We start from the raw sequence: 19,701 nt of genomic DNA, 5'->3' as shown, positions 1-19,701 counted from the left end.
CCTATAAACCAGCCAACGATGATTGACGAATTTGCTGTACATACACCTATATAACTGTCTTAATGTATACAATTTAATACTTACCTTCCCGATACATATATAACTAAATGAGGCTGCATCAAATCTTATACTGTATATAGGTATATACTTTATATACAACAGCCTACGCACGTGTCACATACACAAAAAATGTGTCGGTATGTAGCGGATGTATACTGGCGAATTATTCCATATACTATAGTCCCACAGCAAAAACACTGAATATATAATAGATAGATAGACCATTTTCCCTCTTTCTTGCTTGACATGCGTTTTCTGCTATAGATCACATATATCTATATACATCATGTATATTTGTATAGCCACCAATAAAAGAAAAATACACGGGTGGCCTGTGTATGTATACAGCACAACAACAAAAAATGGAATCACGCGCCAGCCATCATCATCATCCGACACATGCGCGAAATGATTTACCCACTCATCCGAAATCTATATAACGCCAGTTAATTTTTTTCTCCCCACCTTTATAGCACACCATTGAGAAAAAAATATATTAATTCAGTAAAAAGAAAAAAAAATAGGGAGGCGGGGTGATGACACATGTGTATAACGCACACACTTGTGTATGCCTCGTCGTCACTTGAAACGCATGTGTATAAAAAGGCGGAGCAATTCGTTCTTGCCGTCACAGTCGATCCTTTGCCGGGCCACGAACAAGTCACGTCGAACAAAAAGGTGTTTTGTGTTTTTGAAAAGGAGGGGAATTTTACGCATATGAGTGTGTCGACAATATTTAAACGAGGAACTATTAAAAAGGGCAGCTCATTGAAAAGGTAAGACTTTGGATAGACAATTTTCTTGTAAGATTTTGTTTTGGGCGGGGGGCAGGTTATTCTTTAAATTCGGTGGCTTGTTGAACTTCATACATGTCAAGTTGTGTACTGTCTCTAATCAAGCTAATTTTCTCCATCGATAAAACATCGTGTCCTTCAGCTCTAAATTAATTTCTCTGTAGAAATGTTTTTAAGTCAAGTTGGAAATGTTCGACGAGGCATTTTCAAAAATGCGCATTGAACAGGGCAAAAAAAAAGTCACACATGTAGCCTGATTACAACTTATTGGGTTTCATTTCTGCACTTGACAGATCACTAATTAACGCGCAATATATTCAAATGACTCTCTCGTGTTTTAGCCTTTCTAATCTACATACCCAAAATGATTGCATATATATATACACACACTATCCTCTCTATAGTTTCTTGACATGTTGTCATGATGTCTATAGAAATTATTTACATGCACGCTCTCGCGTTCGTACATGCGATTTTAATTGACAACGCATGGTTTTTCTTATCTGTATACACACGAACCCCTCGAGATTCGTTAATGAACGAGTTTTTCAGTCGCTGCTTTCAGTGTAGCATTCGAAATGGACGTATTTAGTCACTTCCATCTTAGTCGATGCTCTTTTATTTTCCTTTTTGTTTTTGGTTCGTTCAGCTTCTCCCGTGCTTCGTTCCTTCCCCGTTCTATATAACACGTGAAAATGGCCAGCACTCTGCGTGTGTGTCGTCCAAATCAGACAACCAACAACTGCGGACCATCAGGAGAACCTTTTTGGTATAATGGAACGTGTTTTATCCTCTTTTTTTTTGCCTTTCAAGATGTTGCCTGTTCTCTATAATGGCGAGAAAGGGTCGTGTAGAGCACAAAAAAGGGGGGAGGGGGCAGGATACACAACATCTATAATATACAGCACTCTGAGAGTGCTGCCCAACAAATAAGTGATGTTCTCGTTTATATATATATATATAGACCTATAGTCTAATATACCATCTCTCTATATATATTTCGCAAATGTATTGCATTGATTTCTTGGAACACACTCAACCTAAAAAAATCGTTGTTTTAATTGTATATTTAGTGTTGGATTTATTATAGCTATATATACACACATAACTGAACAAAACGTTTTTTAATCACTATATACACAAGGACGTGAGTGCCTCCGGGTAAATAGTAACGTGACTTGTCCCTATATCTACAACAAGATTCTCTTTTTTTTTTTTTTAATTATTATTATTATTCTCCTCAAAGGATCGGCGAATCAGTCGTCAAAAGCTTCAAGCGCGTGCAATCTTTCCTTCTTTTCATCTTTTTTTTTTATAACAGTAGATATTATTATGCTGTACTATATAGACTATATATATAATAAACAGTGGCCCCTGGGATGATTGAGGTTGGTCCTGACAAAAAAGTCTTGTCGAATAAAAAAGAGTGAGCTGATGTCTATATAATCTTATGAGCTGCCTCTAAATATAGATTTGCCATCGGTTGAGTGATCGATTTCATTATAACGACATATAGTATAAGGCCTTATACGATATAATAACAGATAAAGCCACAGATAACCACTAGATCGTTGATGCTGTACAAGTTTTTCATTTTTACATACAATATCGGGATAGTGCTGTGTTTTCTATTCCTATATACTAATCCGCCTTTCCCCCCCATCTCATTTGTATATAAAGAGGGGAAACAAAAATATGTTTGTTGAAAATGCACAAAGTTTTTAATCGTCTTCATTTCTTTGAAGATTCAATATATTGACGTCCATATTATAATAGGCTGTTACATTTTTTTTTCTAATTAGTTCTTTGTTGACATCTACACTCAAAGAGTTCCTCTATAATGATGGTGCCTAAATAGTCCTAATTTAGATTATACCTCTCTTGCTCTAAAAAAAAAATAACAATAAAATGTCCGAATGATATTGTTTATACATGCCCTCTCCTATTTTTTGTCGACATCGTTTACATTTTATGAGCATATAAAAGTTTATGCATCTATATAGGGCGTTAACCCCTAATGGCCCATGCTTTCGTGTGGATGAGCTATATGCTTGTATTATATATATACACGTATAGGTCACATACATATATAAAAAAAGAAGAGGAAGACATAAAAAGAGAGAAAGGATATATATTGTTACAAAAGTGAATTATATTTTCTACACGTAACATTGGCGGCAACATCCCTCGAGCTATGTATATAGGCTATATAGATAACCAGCCAAGCCATGTGTACAGTTACACATTTTGTGGGTTCTTTATATCTTTAGATATAATCGTTTGTTGCTGCCCTTTATTTATTTGTTATTTTTCTAGATGAGCAAAATGTTTGTTTGTCTCTAAATGGGATGGATTTAAAGATCCCGGAAGATATATCTATATATATTTAAACCATTCTTTGCAAATGTCGGGTATTTGATCATTTTCAAAATTATATATATACGGTGGATGTAATATGGATTTCGATCGTTTTCTTTTCATTTTATAGTCTTTTCCGAGGAGGAAAAGTCACTGTGAAAAACACGGAAATGGAAAAAAAGGGATGTTAGATGTCATTACTTCCGGATTCGTTTTTTTATTCTATTTCTTTAGATTTAAAAAATGGGTTTCCTTGGTTTTTCTTTAAAAAAAAAACAAACCGGAATCACCATTAAAAATACTTGAACTTTATCTGCTGTTTGAACGACTTTCAATGCGCCTCTATATAAAGTCTAAAAGTCTACATTTACCCCCACACAATTAATTCGCGCGTATATAAACATTTCAAAAGAGATTACATTCGTTCCTATCTTGCCGAAAAGAAAATCTATTTCATACATGTGGGTATATACGCAAAACAAGTCGTTAAATTTCTCCTGATTTCATATAACACAAGAAAAAGAAGAATCCAGAAACGATAAAACAAAAAACATGAAAGAAAGAAACATCTTCGTTTAAAAATGAAGATGCTATAGATCTCTCTTGTAAATTAGACATCAATCAATTACAATGTACAGCCCTGTCTTTTAATGTATTTCTTTTAAAATAAGAAAGAAAAAACCCAATGAGGCGCGAGAGGCCAAAAGGTAATCTTTGCTCCTATATATAATGATGCCTATATTACTTAATAGAAAGAGAACGTGTATAGGATCATCGATCCATCGACCGCTTCAATGCCTCATTTTCTCTTAAGTCAATCCTTCAATGATCCCCCTCCATTTATATCTATACAGCAAATGAATATACCACAGTGTATTATATCTATACGCAGCAATTGCAAAAGGATAAAATTCTCACGGAAAAAAAAAGATTAATATGAAACAGTCAACACATCTAATGTCGACATTCTTTTTTTGTATATATATATATAAAAATATATAACATCCTGATTATCTATATAGAGATATTATAGAAGCCAAACTGGCCTCTTTATACAATTTTGTTTGAAAGAAAGAAAAAACAAAAATATGCGCGTGGGATTGCCGATGTTTTCATATCCCCCCCCTGTTGGCCAGTCATGACTCATGATGTACTTTCACCCGTGTAAAAATGACAGGAAGGGGGGGGGCGCTATATATAGAAAAGGGCAACAGCTTATCGTTAATCAAGTCCTCTGTTTTCGTGGATCGTTCGACCTCCCTTGTATCTATTCCGTTTGTTATATATATATAGTCCTTCAATGTGTATACCTCAATGACAATTTCTGTTTTTATACTAATAAAAAGTCTCGTCAGTTCAATATATTTATTATTCTCCCTTCTGTTTTTAATGGTATATAAATGTAGTCTATACGTGTAATAAAAACAGCCGCCTCGTAAATAGTCTGACATAATCAAATCTATTATATGTACAGAAAACTTGATGCTCTTTGTTGTCTAGGAAACGAAGCAACAAAGAAAAGGGTTAAATGTCGCCGACCTCTCTTTTGTTATCTACGGCTGGTTTTCTATATACTTCAAATATTTGCTTTTATCCATATTTTATTCTTTTCTTGCTGCATTCGGTAAGAGTCACTATGGAAACACTTTGTAGTCTATACTGTGATGCATATAAAAAAGCAACAAAGGAAAGAAAAAAAAAAACAAAAACAAAAACATCACGCGCTTTTATTTTTATTGTTTTATTCCATTTTGTGTATAAACAAAAAAATGGCGGCAGAGACTCGAAAAAAAAATAAAATAAAAAGCACTTTGCACTTTTTGTTTTTTGCCTTTCTCTTGATACTGTTATATACCCATCTCTCTTCCTATATATATATACGTATATATATATATATATGATATATATACATTAGAGAAGCCGGCAGTCTATTGAATTTATGTCTCTCTGCGTATGACAGAAGCGCAACAGCCACGCCTTTGATAGCACTTCAATATCGAACACGAAAACAATATAATAGGTCTATATAAAAAGCAAAGGCGATGCACTCTGTAGTATAACCAGTTAGTTGTTGTAAATATTTCAAAGGACCTAACCCAACTATATTCATATTCATATAAAACGATATGAAATAAACATATAACCGCCGTCGTCTTTATATATAATAACATCCGCTTGAGTGCTGCTTCTCCTTATATAAATACGATTTCTCACCGCTATATATGAACATTTTTCCTTTTTCCCCGTGCCCATATACATTCGACTTGTATATAAAGAATTAAAAATTAAATGATATTAAATATTAAATGGGGACATGTATTTAATAATTTTTTTTTATGTTTTTGATTTAGTTGGCTGCTTTTTAAGAGCTTTAAAAAGGCTGCTGACGTATATAATGGACATTGTATTATATATATAGATAGCTATATAGTCTACACATTGGCGAGATGATTGCATTTGTTTTTAGATGTATGGTGATTGGTTGGTTTGATGGCAGGATATGTTTTTAGATATGGACATAAAAAAAATGGGAGATGGCTAACCCTATATATATATTCGATGTATACGGAAAGGAAAGTTAGCCTACATAATAACGAGCCGGAAAGGAAGCGAAATAATGGGATGACACGTCCGACGAAAGGAAATAAAAATTGATTGATGATTTTGTTTTTCTTTTTCCTCCAATATTTTTTTATTTTTGCCTTTTCTTTTTCTCTTAACGATGAGAAGAATCGTCTTATTCCCCATCATTACACACGAAATCTTTTCTATACATCAGCACTACACGATTTTCACTGTTTTTTTTTTCTCGTGAACCTTAAATGAGCTTTCTTTGATTCTATTATACATTTTCCTAATGGTGTGTAGTTCTTTTTAGGTGTCGGTTCTAAAATGTGGGGCAAGAATATTTAAAAACAGTTACAAGGTCGTGAGAAATTATGGGGGCGAAGAGACTTATATAATTTTAGCAATTTCTCAGATATGATCAAATGTTTCATGTGTCAACCTAACGTATAAATGCAAAGATATGATGCAATAAAACAACGATTTCCGGAGAAGTTCAAAGGGAAAAAAAAAATATAAATAAATAATTGGTTGTAATTAAAGAAAATTTTTGCTTGGAAAAAAAAAGAAAAGTTGGGTTTGAATCCGATGCCAACTCCCTATAAAACTTCTTAATGAATATTTAATAAACTATATCTACATCCGTTTCCCCACAAACTTACGTGCATCCACAGCTGGTGTAGGCGTGTGTATAATTCATGACCACCAGCTGTAATTAAGTACAGAGAGTTTAACTCACTTCCACGTGAACCAATCATTTGTTTATTACTGTGAACGCACATCATTCGACTTACATATTGTGAGAATCTTTCCCTATCTCAAAGTTTAAGTCTATCGCTTTATCCAGCACATTTTTCTTTTAATTTATGCACGACGATATTCTGTGTAGTCGTATATATAGGGCCTATCCCAATTAGGCCTACATATCTATACTCACAGCCTATATCCGATATATGTATAAAGGCTAAACAAAAGCATTGATTTATTATTGCTGCAACATGGGTGTGGTCACATTAAAGAGAGTCTTTATGTACACGACGATTATTAACTCTTGTTTTATATTTTGTATAGTTGACTGTATCGATATGGGACAGGCAACAAAGCAAAACTCTGTGTATCTATACGAAATGACTTTGACTCACGCAAAACTGTGTCAACACGCTATATAGCAACGCAGTCAATTAGCTGATGGGGAAAACAGAGAGGACCATATATATATATCGAAACAAAAATGTTTTGTTAGCTCACATCATTTCAAAAATTGAATTTTGAAATATTAGCCTAATCACTTCACGTTTCTGGTTTGCCATTTAACATACAAAATGCTCATATAAGAGCCCTTAGAATTCATTTATTTAAAATCGTCCTTTGCTAATATAATTCGCTCATTTGCTTATACAAATACATTGCCAACAATATTAGCAACAGGACTCTTTTTCTTTACATCTAAACACGCGAAATAAAGTTGACTAATTAGCAAGTTTTTATTATTTTTTATGAAAACGTCTTGCTCGTACACATTTGTTTGTCTTTTTCGAGACGAACAGCTGTTTTTCCTTTGGATTGTTGTGGGCGTTTCTATATAGGTCTATACTTTATATCTACCAACTTTTAGCTACATCTTTTTTGCTCTAATGAAACTCTGAGCTCTCCGCTCTGTCTGCAACCATTTTCTCTATTACATGTACATTTATACTATATGCTGTGCTTCTATATAGACGACTGCACTCCTTTTGGCGCTATTATGCGCAACACTACTTACATAGTGATGCCCCCTCGACGACGTGCGATCCTTTTCAATTGGGCACACACACAATCCGCCGCCTGTGGGGGATATGCACTGTGGAACAGCGGAAAAACACGGCCTGCTATATTATATAGACACCATTATTATATATATATATATATACAGCTGGATATGTATATGTATAAATATATACTTTTGCCAGGCATTTATATACGTATTAGCCAAAGGTTTTTCGGGGCGTATATTATAGGTATATACATTTTTGATCTATATATAATTTTTATTTAATTGATCTACAAAGATATAACACCGCACGTGTTTTGTTTCGCATCGTCGTGTATACGGATGTGATCATCGTAAAAGAGAAAACTGTAAAAAAATATATATAAAAAAACAAAACAAAAGTTTTTGTTTTCAATATTGTACTCCCTGCGGACATTTACATGCGCTTTTGGTATATATACTTTATGATATCTTGGAAACGACACATACAGCCTATAAACACATGCAGCAATAGAGAAAAGCAAGTATGTGCGTGGTATCTTACAATAATAGGTGGCTATATGTCGTATATATGCAAATCTGTCTGTGTATCATAAGCAGCTTTTTAATCATTAGTTGCTGCTGGCTGTCTTTTGTGAAGTATAATCTTACATGTGGACAGCTTTTGGTTTCAACAGCAGCCATATAAAGTCTCACTGTTATTAGGCAAATTAAACTTTGTGTATATACAGCATCTTTTTTCGAATTTTTTTTTTTTAATTGCAAGAGTTTGGTATCAATTTTTTGGCCATTAAGGCGATTATAAATGTAAGGCCTTTGTCACATACATTTGGGAGAAAGTTTCCCATTTATTTTGTTTTGCACTGCGAATCAAGAAATAAAGGAGACACTATTAGTCTACACATTATTTGTTGACAGCTGTAGCCTAAAATTTAACATGAAGCCTCACGAGATTTATATAATATCTCTCGTCAAAGGGAATCAAACTTCATGGAGTGTAACAGCAAGACGACAAAATATGCGAATCTAAAAAATAAAAATAAAAAAGGAGTTGGAAATTCGTATACAACATGGCGCAATAATCATATATCGTCCAAAACATCCGGAATTCCATCGGCCTTGCGGTGTATATATACAACACAATCCGCCTTGCTGTATATAGCTCTAAACACGAAAAAAAATAAAATAAAACGCGTCTGTATCATAAGGCCTTTTTTTTTTTTTTCTTATTGGCATTTCTTTTTCAGCCATGAACGGAAATGGCTATACAACACACAAGTGGAGACATGCCTTTCCTCCCCTTTCTTTTCTATATAACATTACATGTATATATATACTATATATACACTATAAAAACAAAAATATTTGTGTTGCATCATTTCATTGCGTGCTGCGTATAGGATGCCACCAAATTAAATGTAGAGTGCTTTATAATGTATAAAGCCATGTGTTAAAAAAAAAGAGAGAAAGATAAAAGTATCGAGAGTCACACTGAAAATTGTCACATATGTTTCACTCAGAAAAAGGAAAGTAAAATTCCAACAGGACGTAAAAAAAGAAATATATATATATCTACCACACACAGACTTAATGAAGCCTGAAGTGAAGCCACTGGGCTCATTTTCTTTTACATATACTGTATATATATATACGTATCAGTTTAAAGCCGAAAAGAAGTCAAGTTTACACAGTGAACCGAACGATTAAGGGCGACGGGGCGTTACCCGACTGATATACTCCTGCCATATCCTTCTTTGTCCTGTATACAGCCGGAATTGCGAAAATCAATTGATTTCAAGAGAGAGAGCAAAAGACACGATTTTCCTGTTAGCCAAAGAAAAGTCAAAGTAAAGACTGTTTTAAACGATGCTACCGCCTTGATGAATGCCACTCTTGTTTGCTTGTTGACAGCACACTTGCTGCCTCTTGCCATATATACTCTTACAATAGAGTGCGCTTCTAAATAGAGTTGATACACAGACACGAGGATCAGGTGAGAGAGTCTTACGCGCTTTTTAACGTCTGCGTCTATCGAGACACAAGACACGAAATCGATATTGATGTACAGTAAAACGTATACAGTATATATATATATACCTCAGCAGTCCAATCTGTTGGCGAAGGATTGAAATTGCGCCTCGGGAATAATACGCCATACCGTCTTATATCTAAAGCAATCTAATAAGACTGTGTATATATATAACTCCTTGGCATTTTCGGATTCTTCTTTTTACCCTATGTTTTGTAGTCTCTCTCTCTCTTTTTTATCCGTGCGTATCAATCAAAGAGAAACCCGTGATCGCGAAAAAGAAAAAAAGACCGACACATATATAAGGGAGAGAGGGGTTATTATAGACGCTCGAATAGCCTTATCCGCACGACGACGGACAGATTGAAACCTTTTTTACACGCATCACAAAGTCTACATACACAACAAAAGCGCATATAGTGACTCCTCAGGGGTGGATGTATATCTATTTTTTTTCTTCACCAGTTGACCAGTTTTTATTTTTTCTACGTTTGGTGGGCGGATCTATCATACGAGTGGGCTTGCTGACTTTGTCTTTACAGATAATTTTTTTTTAAAACATCATCAGGTATTTATTATAAGGAAATACTTTGGATGTGTTCCGTGTCGGCGTGTCTCACGACCGGACGCATCAATGTCACTTTTTTTTGGTTTTTTTTTTTTGCCGGTTGGCCAAACGTGTATACGATATGATGATACATTATTCAAGCGGCAAACTGTCCAGCAACATCCCCTTGCACGTATACAAAAAAAAAGACGACAGGAGGTCACGGATCTACGTTGGCCTTTAACTCTCTCTGTGTCGTTGAATAACAAATGGAGCGCAGCAGCCGGCCAACTTTATATATAGCCCAGTCAAAATGTCCATCTCTTCGCGACCTATAACTCGTGAAACAACAATATAACAGACCAGGAATCCCCCATGAGATCGCAAACCCATCAGCCGACTGACTTATATATATAAAGAAACTACTATTCCTCTTGTTATTGTTTTGAAAATAGTTTTTCTTTTTCTTTTAAATCTATTATTTTTTTTTAAATTTTATTTGATGTATTATTTTTACAGGAGATATGACGAGCGGTTGGCTATTGGCAGCAGCGCTCACGGCTCTGATGGGTCCAGTTTGCTGTCTTAGAGTGACGGGATTCAAGGTGCCCAATATAGCGCTGATTGGAAGCGATGTCGAACTGGACTGCTCCTTCAGCGCGGCCAGAAATGCGAAACTCTATTCAGTGAAATGGTACCAGAATCACGAGGAATTCTATCGCTACATGTTCAGCGAACGGACACCCGTCACGGCATTCACGCGTCCAGGAATCAACGTCGACGTTAGTATTACTAATATATACCATTCAAATCATACGATTTCATAGATTTTTTTTTTACGTAATTGATTTCAGCTAAAATATTATATCACTAAAAAGAAAATGAGATTTAAATGTGTAAGGATAAATTGAATTTTGTTGGCGCATTTCTCGCTGCATATTTGCGATCATTATGGCCACTCGACTGGTGTTCCCATGCAAGCAGCACAATCGAGAGAACACAGAGAGAGAGTCTAGTAAATATACACGCTCATCATCAACCCTCAGATTTTATCGATTCAGCTTTTATGTCCTTTCTTATATATAGCCGCCTTCTAATATAGTGCAACGGAGCGAACGAGCGTCCTGCTAGATGCCGATTGAATTACACACAAGCTCCTCCTTTTTTCTTTCCCCATCTACACACCCCCCCAAAAAAAAAGAGAGTGCTGAACGCCATAGAGATAAAGATCAAGCTCCCTTTTTCCTTCTTCTTCTTTTCCAGAAAAACAAAAATTGCATAGAGGCCCATGACATAAAAGAAAAGGCTACATGTTTCATCTTATAAACAATTTATTGATTGGGAAATGGTTGGGTGCGGAGGGAGTTACGCCGAAACCATTTGTTGATGGAAGTTCTATATAGCTATAGGGAGCCTCCTCCGCCAACTTATGATAGAAAAAAATGGAAGCTTCATCTATCAAATGATTGGAAAAATGCCATCCCCACTTCAATTGAGTCGATATTTTCCAAACAGCATTTTAGAAAAAGAAATGGGATAATGTCGTTTTATTCGTGCGCTTCGTTGATTTCAACAAAAGATCAATGGCTTCCAAAATATTATCCACCAGTCCATAAAACAGAAAGAAAGAAAGAAAGAAAGAAGAAAAAAAATGGGACAAAGACCGCACAAGAACTTGTTATATATGTACACACAACGTAGACTATACATGTAGATCATGGTATATATACAGTATAAGGGGAGTTATAGAACTTTGGGCTAGAATCAAAGTTAAAGCATTAAGCAGTCTGCATGGAAACGTCGACTTTTGTCACAGAGTTGTCGAGATGACATCGAGTTAGCTGAACCTTCCACATCAACCTATTTAGACTCCCGACTTGTGTACAGCAAAAGGCAGCGCATAGATTTTAGAAACGAGTCCTCTTTGCGATGTAACTTTGTCCTCATACATAAGAGTGACTTGTTTTATTTCTATAATAGCGTTCAGCTTTAATCAAATTCTATCCAGTTGAGGGGAGGGCAACACACACACACACAAAAAGTCAATCGTCTAATCGCATTTTGGAGTTGATTGAATATACTTTTTAATGTTTCATTTGGACATAACAGTTGGCTCGATCGAACAACAGCAGAGTGACGCTCAAATCGGTCAACTTTAACTCGTCGGCTACTTTCCGGGTAAGACTTTTAAGAGACACAATTTTTTGAAATAGTCGTGTCAGTGCTGAGTGTATCCGTGAAAAACAAGAATTTTTCGTTTCGAAATCTATTTTGATCATTTTCCTTTATAATATAAAACAGTGCGAGGTATCGGCAGACGAGCCTGACTTTGAGACCGTTTATCGTCGAGCCAACATGACTGTCATCCGTGAGTGGTTTTTACCATCGCCCTTCTTTTCTCATCTCTCTCTCTCTCTTTTTCTTCTATCGTTCACCCCCCTTTTTTTGCCTGCCCAAATGTCTATACTCTATTACTACTAGTGTTCCTATCTATTCCCTTTCCACTTTGGCTCCGTTCCAGCGACAGTTTCAATGAAAATTCCCCCCTTTTTTTTTTATTTATTTTTATTTCCTTCACCAACTATACTTCTTCTTCAATCTTTTTTATCTTCGTCTACGCTTTTGCTCGTTGTCCCGCACGTCAAATGGATTGCTCCCTTCATAGCTTTCAAAAAAAGTTATATCGACATATCCTCATCCGTCGCGATCCGAGAGGGATTCTTTATGTAACAAGCCAAGGAGACAAGCAGCCTATTTGCCTTCCTTTTTTATATCGTATGAGATATACACGGATATGTACTATCTAGAAACGGAACAAGAAAATGGAAAACTTCCTAAATACAAAGACGCTGATATGTGTGTAGGAAACTTTGCGGCTGAAAAAGCTGCGGCGCCAAACAATTTCAAATTGCGGGATCTCTTAGAATTCCTGTTCTTAGAACAGCATATTTGATTTATTGTTGTAATATAATTTCAAAAATTTTTATTATTATTTGTTTTAAATCTATCAATGAAACAAATTGCGATATTTTCTCATCGGGAGATTTGATTGATTATTGACTGCGATGTTTTACCTTTTCATAGCTATACTATATCCGTTTTTGTTTGATTTCTTTTCTTTTATATTATTATTATTTTGCCGGCTGTACGGATGGCGATGGTTGCTGATGCACGTCTCTTTGTGCCCAACTGATGTCTGACTCGACTTGTCTCATTGCGTTCGTTTGCAACTGGAAATCCACGCGCGCGTGACCGAAATTGGCTTGTCGACATCCGCACGTTCTGCACGCTCTCCCCCACCCTACTCCTTCTTACTACTACAACATCACGCAGAGGTTTCAGAAGATGGACCGCTCATCAACGGCCTGAGGGATCAATACGAGCTGAACGAGCAACTGAACGTTAATTGCACATCGCCGTCCATCACGCCCAACATCGGCACCCATCAGACCAAACTCTCCTGGCAGCTCAACCGACAAACGGTACACACACAGCCATACGTAACACAACAGAGCATCTTTTAATGCCCTATTTCATGTATTGAGCAATGATAGATTGATGAGTACGAAGAACGCTTTTTATATTGAAACATCATTATTTGACTTCCGATGAAAAGGAAGCCGAAAATAGAGAGATGTCATTATATCAATTCATACCCCTGTAGTTCCCCCCTTTCTTCAACATGTTTATTCATGTGTACTAATAATAGCATTCAAATAATATAATCTGCCGTTCAATATGTTCGATCTCTGACAAATGTCAAAATATAATTCTTTTTTATATATTTTGTTAAATATATGTAAACAGATGGACGGTCAGACGATTCAAATGCAGTCAGCCGATCCTTCTCAGACCGTCATCAACTTACGTTTGATCCTAACCGAACGCCACTTCGATCCAAAAACGGGTTTGCTTCGTCTTAACTGTTCGTTCACTGTCGGACGTCCGACCGCCATTTACTTCAATCGTAGTCTGGAACTTAGCGCCGCCCTTATGCATCCGACGACCGTACTCGATCCAAGACCAACACAGCGCTCATATAAAAGCAAAGATTCACGCTCTGCCTCCTATTCTTCAGGTAACTTTTTATTTTTTCAAATATTATTATTTTTTTATTAGATGGAAAATGAAACTAAATTTGTTCGATCCTAAATTAATATTAACGCATTCTGCTTGCGGTGATTATTAAGCGTTCAATTCAATCAATTCAAACAACTTGTCGGTGTCCCGATGTTTAAAATTCGTTTAACCAAACATTCCCGCGCTTGTTTGTTTTGTTTGTTTTTTTAAATAATTTTGTCACGCGTTTGACATAGGTGGCCGACGGCAATTTCGGCTTTCACTTGTCACGTTCCTGGCCGTCATTCCTTACGCTTTGTGGACGTGCTGCAATCCATGCTGATGGCCGTTTCCATTTTATCTCTTGTTTGATTTTCAACAAGATTTGTCTGAGGTTAAATGTCTGCCAAAAAAAAAAAAAAAAGGAAACCCCAATAAACAAGCAGGAAGAGAACTTACCCAAAATGTCTAACCCGTTGTATCTGATGTGTCCATCCCTCATCGTCATTCAACGTTTTATTTTCAATTTTTATTTAAACGTTTTACATTCGCATTTCGATTCAATTTTAAAAATCTCTTACCCTCCCCCTGACGTCCAATTAGCTTTCTATATATTATTATATAAATATGATTGTATAAAAGGTGGATATATCAAAAACAGCACATCGCTGATGGCATCAGGTTTTTTTTTTTAATTAGCATGTCAACAAGCAAAATGGGCAAGAGCCCAAGACGGAGCCAAACGATGCGGAGGAACAAACGGACGCAGATAATAAAAAAGCAAAAAACTTGAAGCAAAAATTGTCAATGTGTATAATTATTACAATAAGGCAGTGGTTGTATATGTGTCATATCTCCTTTCATCCCAATCCCCCAAACGGTGTGTCATTTGCAAGGAAGAAAAAGATTTAAAAAAAAGGACGAAGTTGATTGCTAATTATTTGGGTTATTTTTTTCCCCCTTTGTCCTCGGCCATAGAGAACGGAAGAACAAAAGAATTACTGGATATAGAAGCGCGTGTAATGATGAACACTTTTCGCATCTGTATAAATGATGATTCAATACATATTTGACGGTGCTGTAACAATAACCCCAACATAAAAAAAGACTTTTTTTTTTTTCAAACAAACAACAACTTTTCTGATCTGTCCCAGCGGTTTTTTTCTTCTCCCTCCTATGGGGTTGAGTATCCTGCTACGAAGAATCACGCTTGAATAAAAAGGGCCGAGAAACAAAAGGCTCCGTTTCGTCCCCCCTTTTTTTTATCTCTTTAAAAGTCTTTTTGTTTTGTTTTGTTTTTTTCCTCGAAAAGAACTGATTGAACACACGCTACGACACCCCGAACACAGATCAGAAACTCTCTTTGCCTTTGCTTTCTTGCTGAAGCCTGCAAAAAAGGAATAAAAATAGAGACAACGAACAGCAAAGACACAAAATCCCGTTGCCGCCCTCCCTTCCCCGGTCGAATAACTCTTCCAGAGTGGTTGGGACATGCACACATATACACGGAACAAAAACACAAATCCGATTATGTACAATACAAAGAGCAAGCCAAGAGGAAAAAACACGAAAGCCAAAAACAAAAGGAATATTTCCTTTTTTTTTTTTTTTTTATAGTTTAGTTTATATAGGAAATAAAATAATGCTAATAAAGATTTAAAAAAAAAAAAAGGCTTCTCATCTCTTCATTAGAGATCTATTTATAATATGTCCATTCACAGTGCGGCATTTCCATAAAAGAAACAACAAGGAAAAAAAAAACAAAAAAAAGGCAATCTGTTGGAGCGATACACACACGTACCAATGACACAGCGCCAAATTAAACGTATTAGTTTTAACACAGTAGAGCAAATCATTCGGCAGAGAAAAAAAAAAAAGGCGGAACAAATATCGCACCTTAAAGAGAACCATCAAAGAAGAGATTTGATTTAATAGCCAAGAATAGGCAAAAAAAAAATAATGGTCTATTTAATTTTCTTCGGTGTGTTGAGGCAGCAACTGCTGCATGATTGCTGTCGAGTGTAGGCGAGATAGTAGAATATCTAAAGTCTAGTGTGTGTGTGTGTGTGTAGGAGTGAAAAGAAGAAAAGAATCAAGGTCCTTTGTGAAGAAGCGATTGGGCGTTATTGGTCTCATCCGCTTCGTCGGATTCGGCCAACAGTTGCAAGAGGAGGTCGTGTAAAGGCTCGAAGACTTTGCGGTAGCCGTTGGGCGTCAGGTGGAGATAGTCGTACATGTCCAAGTGCGAGATGGTGCCATCGGGCAAGACAAAATCCGGTGCCGTATTGACCAACTGGACCCGAGTCATCAACGTCAGCTTCTGGGCCAGCAACTCATTGACTCATGGGCGTTGCGCTGACGAAGAGGATTTACCAGATGACCACGGGGCAGCAGCGACTGAATCAAATTATGCACACACACACAAAATGCATCAATATTTTGACTTGAATTTGTTTTCTTTTTCTTTTCTTCCATGAACAATTTTAAATTGAATTTACCATAACGATGATGTGCGCTTGGGGTTGTTTGTCTCGGATGAGATGGACAACAGCTATGATGCCGTCGGCAATCATGTCGGCAGTATGGCCGTGATTATTGGTACCGACGAGTAAGACGACAACCTATATGCAGGACATTTCCAACAACAACAAACAAATAAGATTTTACACGAACCGAGACCATATGTCCAAACAAGTACAGGGCGGACAAAAAAATTAGAAAACAAACGGGCAGACGTCGATCCGTCATGCCAACATATCCAGACCGTTTCCTCTTCAGTTGACTACCGACACAGCGGCACATTTAATAATCAACCATCGCTGCCCACACAAATCCAATACAATCGCGGCTTCCGTTTCTCTTCTCCTTCCTTTTGTTTTGTTTTGTTTTTTTTTAATTTTCACGAGATTCATTCCGGATGCATTTCTCGCCAAATATACATACTCTACACACCCGGCCTTTTTCTCTTTATCTCTACGCCAACAGAGACCAATACCCTTGCGCAAATACACCCACTCGGCATTTTCAATAATAGGATATCGACATTTTCTTATATTTTTGTCATAGAAAGAAAGAATCCTTCTGATGGAAGCTTGTTTTTTCGCCTGTGTCAATACAAAGAAAGAAAAAAGAAAAGAAATGTGCAAGTTTTCGGAGCTCGAGATGCAGAGAAAATAGCAAAGGAGCAAAAAAAATAAATAAATACAATGTCTTCCGGAATTATCGAACGATTCGTAATACTGCCATTCCACACGCTTTTCGGGGAGGGCGGAGGGCTGCGGAGGCGAATAGCAGGATTGCACGAATTGGATCAACGTTCGACTTAACGGGCAAAAAGCTCACGTCATACAAAAGGTCGACTATTGTTCTCTGCGCTACCAAACCATTACCAACTAGTGGAACGGCATAAATCATAACAGCGTTATTCGCTTTGAACGCAAGAAAAACACGAGACGACATAATCCGACTTAATAGCCGACAACCAGCGTAACTCAGACACATAAACGGGTACATTGAGCTAGTCGGAAACAAACAAAAAAACATAGACAAAAAGATATAACATTCATCGCGTATGCATATACGAAGCCGCAGTTGGCGTTGCAAGGCCCGATGCAAAAACATGGACAGCAAAGTAGGCTAACTGGCCGTGTCAAACTCGTCAAAACTTAATTAGCGCGCATGCCGGGAGAGAGTAGTCGGCTAAGCGAATCGGTTGCGTGATTGACGAAGCCAAGTTTCTCGTCTTTTTTTGCCTTTGCTTTAATAATGTAAAGAGACCCCTGCTGGACTAATACACGAGCGTCAGACGGACGTCTTGATAAAACTTTGAGGTCGCCCACCAAAAGGAAAAGGATACTGGATCGTAATGACATACCGCGGAAAACTTGGACCAATCTTAACCGATCAAAGACTTGGGGGAAAGGACCAAATCCCTTCCAACTCTCTTTAAAAAAGTTGTACCAGTTTTCCTTGGATTTTTGTTCCCCCTATTTTTATTCCCTTCCCCTCTCTATAAACATAATAATATAATACACACACGCATACACACTCTTCATCGTTTGCTAGATCTTTCCCCATTCTTTGCACAACACAAATAAATAAGGCCAACGCTTTTATCGTTATTAGTCTGCGAGACACTATGCAAGCCGGCAAAATCGTTGAACGGAGGGAAAAGCTCTTGTTTTCGGACTGTTTTTTCTGTTGTCTTTTCGCCCTTTTTCTTTTTTCCTTTCTTTTTTTTTTTTCAATTTTAAACGTGTGATCTGAGAGTTTATTGCAAAGCTGATGCATAATTCAGAAGATGATTCGTTTGATCCTTTTGCGCGACGTAGCGTTCGACGATAAGACTATACCAACGGCACAGCAAAATGTCCATAACTCGTATGAAAAATCCTCCTCTTATTTGATTTTCTTTGCCAGCAGTGTGCTGAATTGTCAAGCACCAAACACAATCATCTTAACACAACAAGACTGGCAAATCTTTGAAATACTCCTTCAAGCCTACAGTGCCAAGAGGCACATGAATAAGAAAACCCTGAACTGCAAGAAAGAAGTTTACCTTGGGCTTTATGTTGTCCAACTCGCCATTAGATAGGCGCCAGAGTACATGTTGTGTTTGGTCCCCTCCAATGCCAAAATTTAACTAGAAAAAAGGGTAAGTAGCTGTTATTGTATGATGGAACAGTATGACTTTTTTTATTTTTTTTTTACTGGATGTAGAGGAGCAAACATTGTTTCCACATATCGGTGTAGATGAGATGAGAGTGAGTGAGTCACCCACAAACAGGATTTCAGGTTCTCTTCTTTCAGCTTCCAAAACAAACCGCTGGTGCTGTAAAAGATAAGTTTAAACAAGGTAGTCTGATAGAAAGAAATGACTCCATACCAAGCTCATCCATCTATTATCCCTTGACATCTTCAACAGGACATGGAACGGCAGCTTCGTTCATGATGTAACTAGACAAAATTGGCTACAAACGATTTGAATCTAATATTCATAAATACAGCATAACGCCACACTCTGGCCCTCGATAAATTTTCTAGAATGTGTAACGTGAAGTAGTACACGTCGCCGTTCCGGTACGTCTGACACGAACAACTACCTGTCAAACAGAAAAAATTAATGAACACTCAACACCACCTCGTGGACAGCTGGATTACTGCCAACGAAAGTTTTCGTCTGTATAAGATAGCCGGGTGAGGTTGAATCTATTGCCACGAAAGATGTCGCTGGATGACGGCCAAAATTGTAGATTGGTTGGGCCTTATGGTATTTCTCGATAGGTCTGTTTAAAAGGCAACATAACCAGAGTCATAAGGTATGGCGACAGTAGAACTCCAAGACAGTAGAACTCAAAAACAGTAGAACTCCAAGACATTAGAACCGCTTTTAAAAAATATTTTTAAAAATTGTTGGTAAATCCGAAAGTAGAACTCCATGTACAGTTTCCCGATAGGGATTCTATCAAAAGTGAGGTCCCATAGGGACACATTTTTCTGAGATTTTTGCCACTAGATAGATTTTTCTCGACTTGGGCCG

At 36.9% G+C, this 19,701-nt stretch overlaps 2 protein-coding genes across 2 annotated transcripts; one reads left to right on the top strand and one right to left on the bottom strand.

The window, feature by feature from the left end:
* The first annotated feature begins 678 nt into the window (after positions 1-678).
* LOC116916174 lies at positions 679-15,273 on the top strand. Its single transcript, XM_045170300.1, has 7 exons — positions 679-836; positions 10,623-10,885; positions 12,213-12,281; positions 12,405-12,471; positions 13,437-13,585; positions 13,911-14,181; positions 14,420-15,273. Exons 2-7 carry the CDS (start codon positions 10,628-10,630, stop codon positions 14,503-14,505), a joined length of 900 nt encoding a protein of 299 aa, XP_045026235.1. The 5' UTR covers positions 679-836; positions 10,623-10,627; the 3' UTR covers positions 14,506-15,273.
* A 568-nt stretch (positions 15,274-15,841) lies between these two features.
* LOC123470236 (platelet-activating factor acetylhydrolase IB subunit alpha2-like) lies at positions 15,842-18,928 on the bottom strand. Its single transcript, XM_045170301.1, is given in 5 exon segments — positions 15,842-16,503; positions 16,506-16,559; positions 16,661-16,783; positions 18,721-18,804; positions 18,873-18,928. Coding segments are annotated over 5 exon segments (531 nt in total). The 5' UTR covers positions 18,894-18,928; the 3' UTR covers positions 15,842-16,254.
* Positions 18,929-19,701: the final 773 nt, after the last annotated feature.

This window comes from Daphnia magna, linkage group LG2, assembly GCF_020631705.1.
Source record: "Daphnia magna isolate NIES linkage group LG2, ASM2063170v1.1, whole genome shotgun sequence".
Taxonomy (NCBI): domain Eukaryota; kingdom Metazoa; phylum Arthropoda; class Branchiopoda; order Diplostraca; family Daphniidae; genus Daphnia; species Daphnia magna.
Note: the sequence above shows the minus strand (reverse complement) of the source record. Positions and strands in the feature narration are given on the sequence as shown.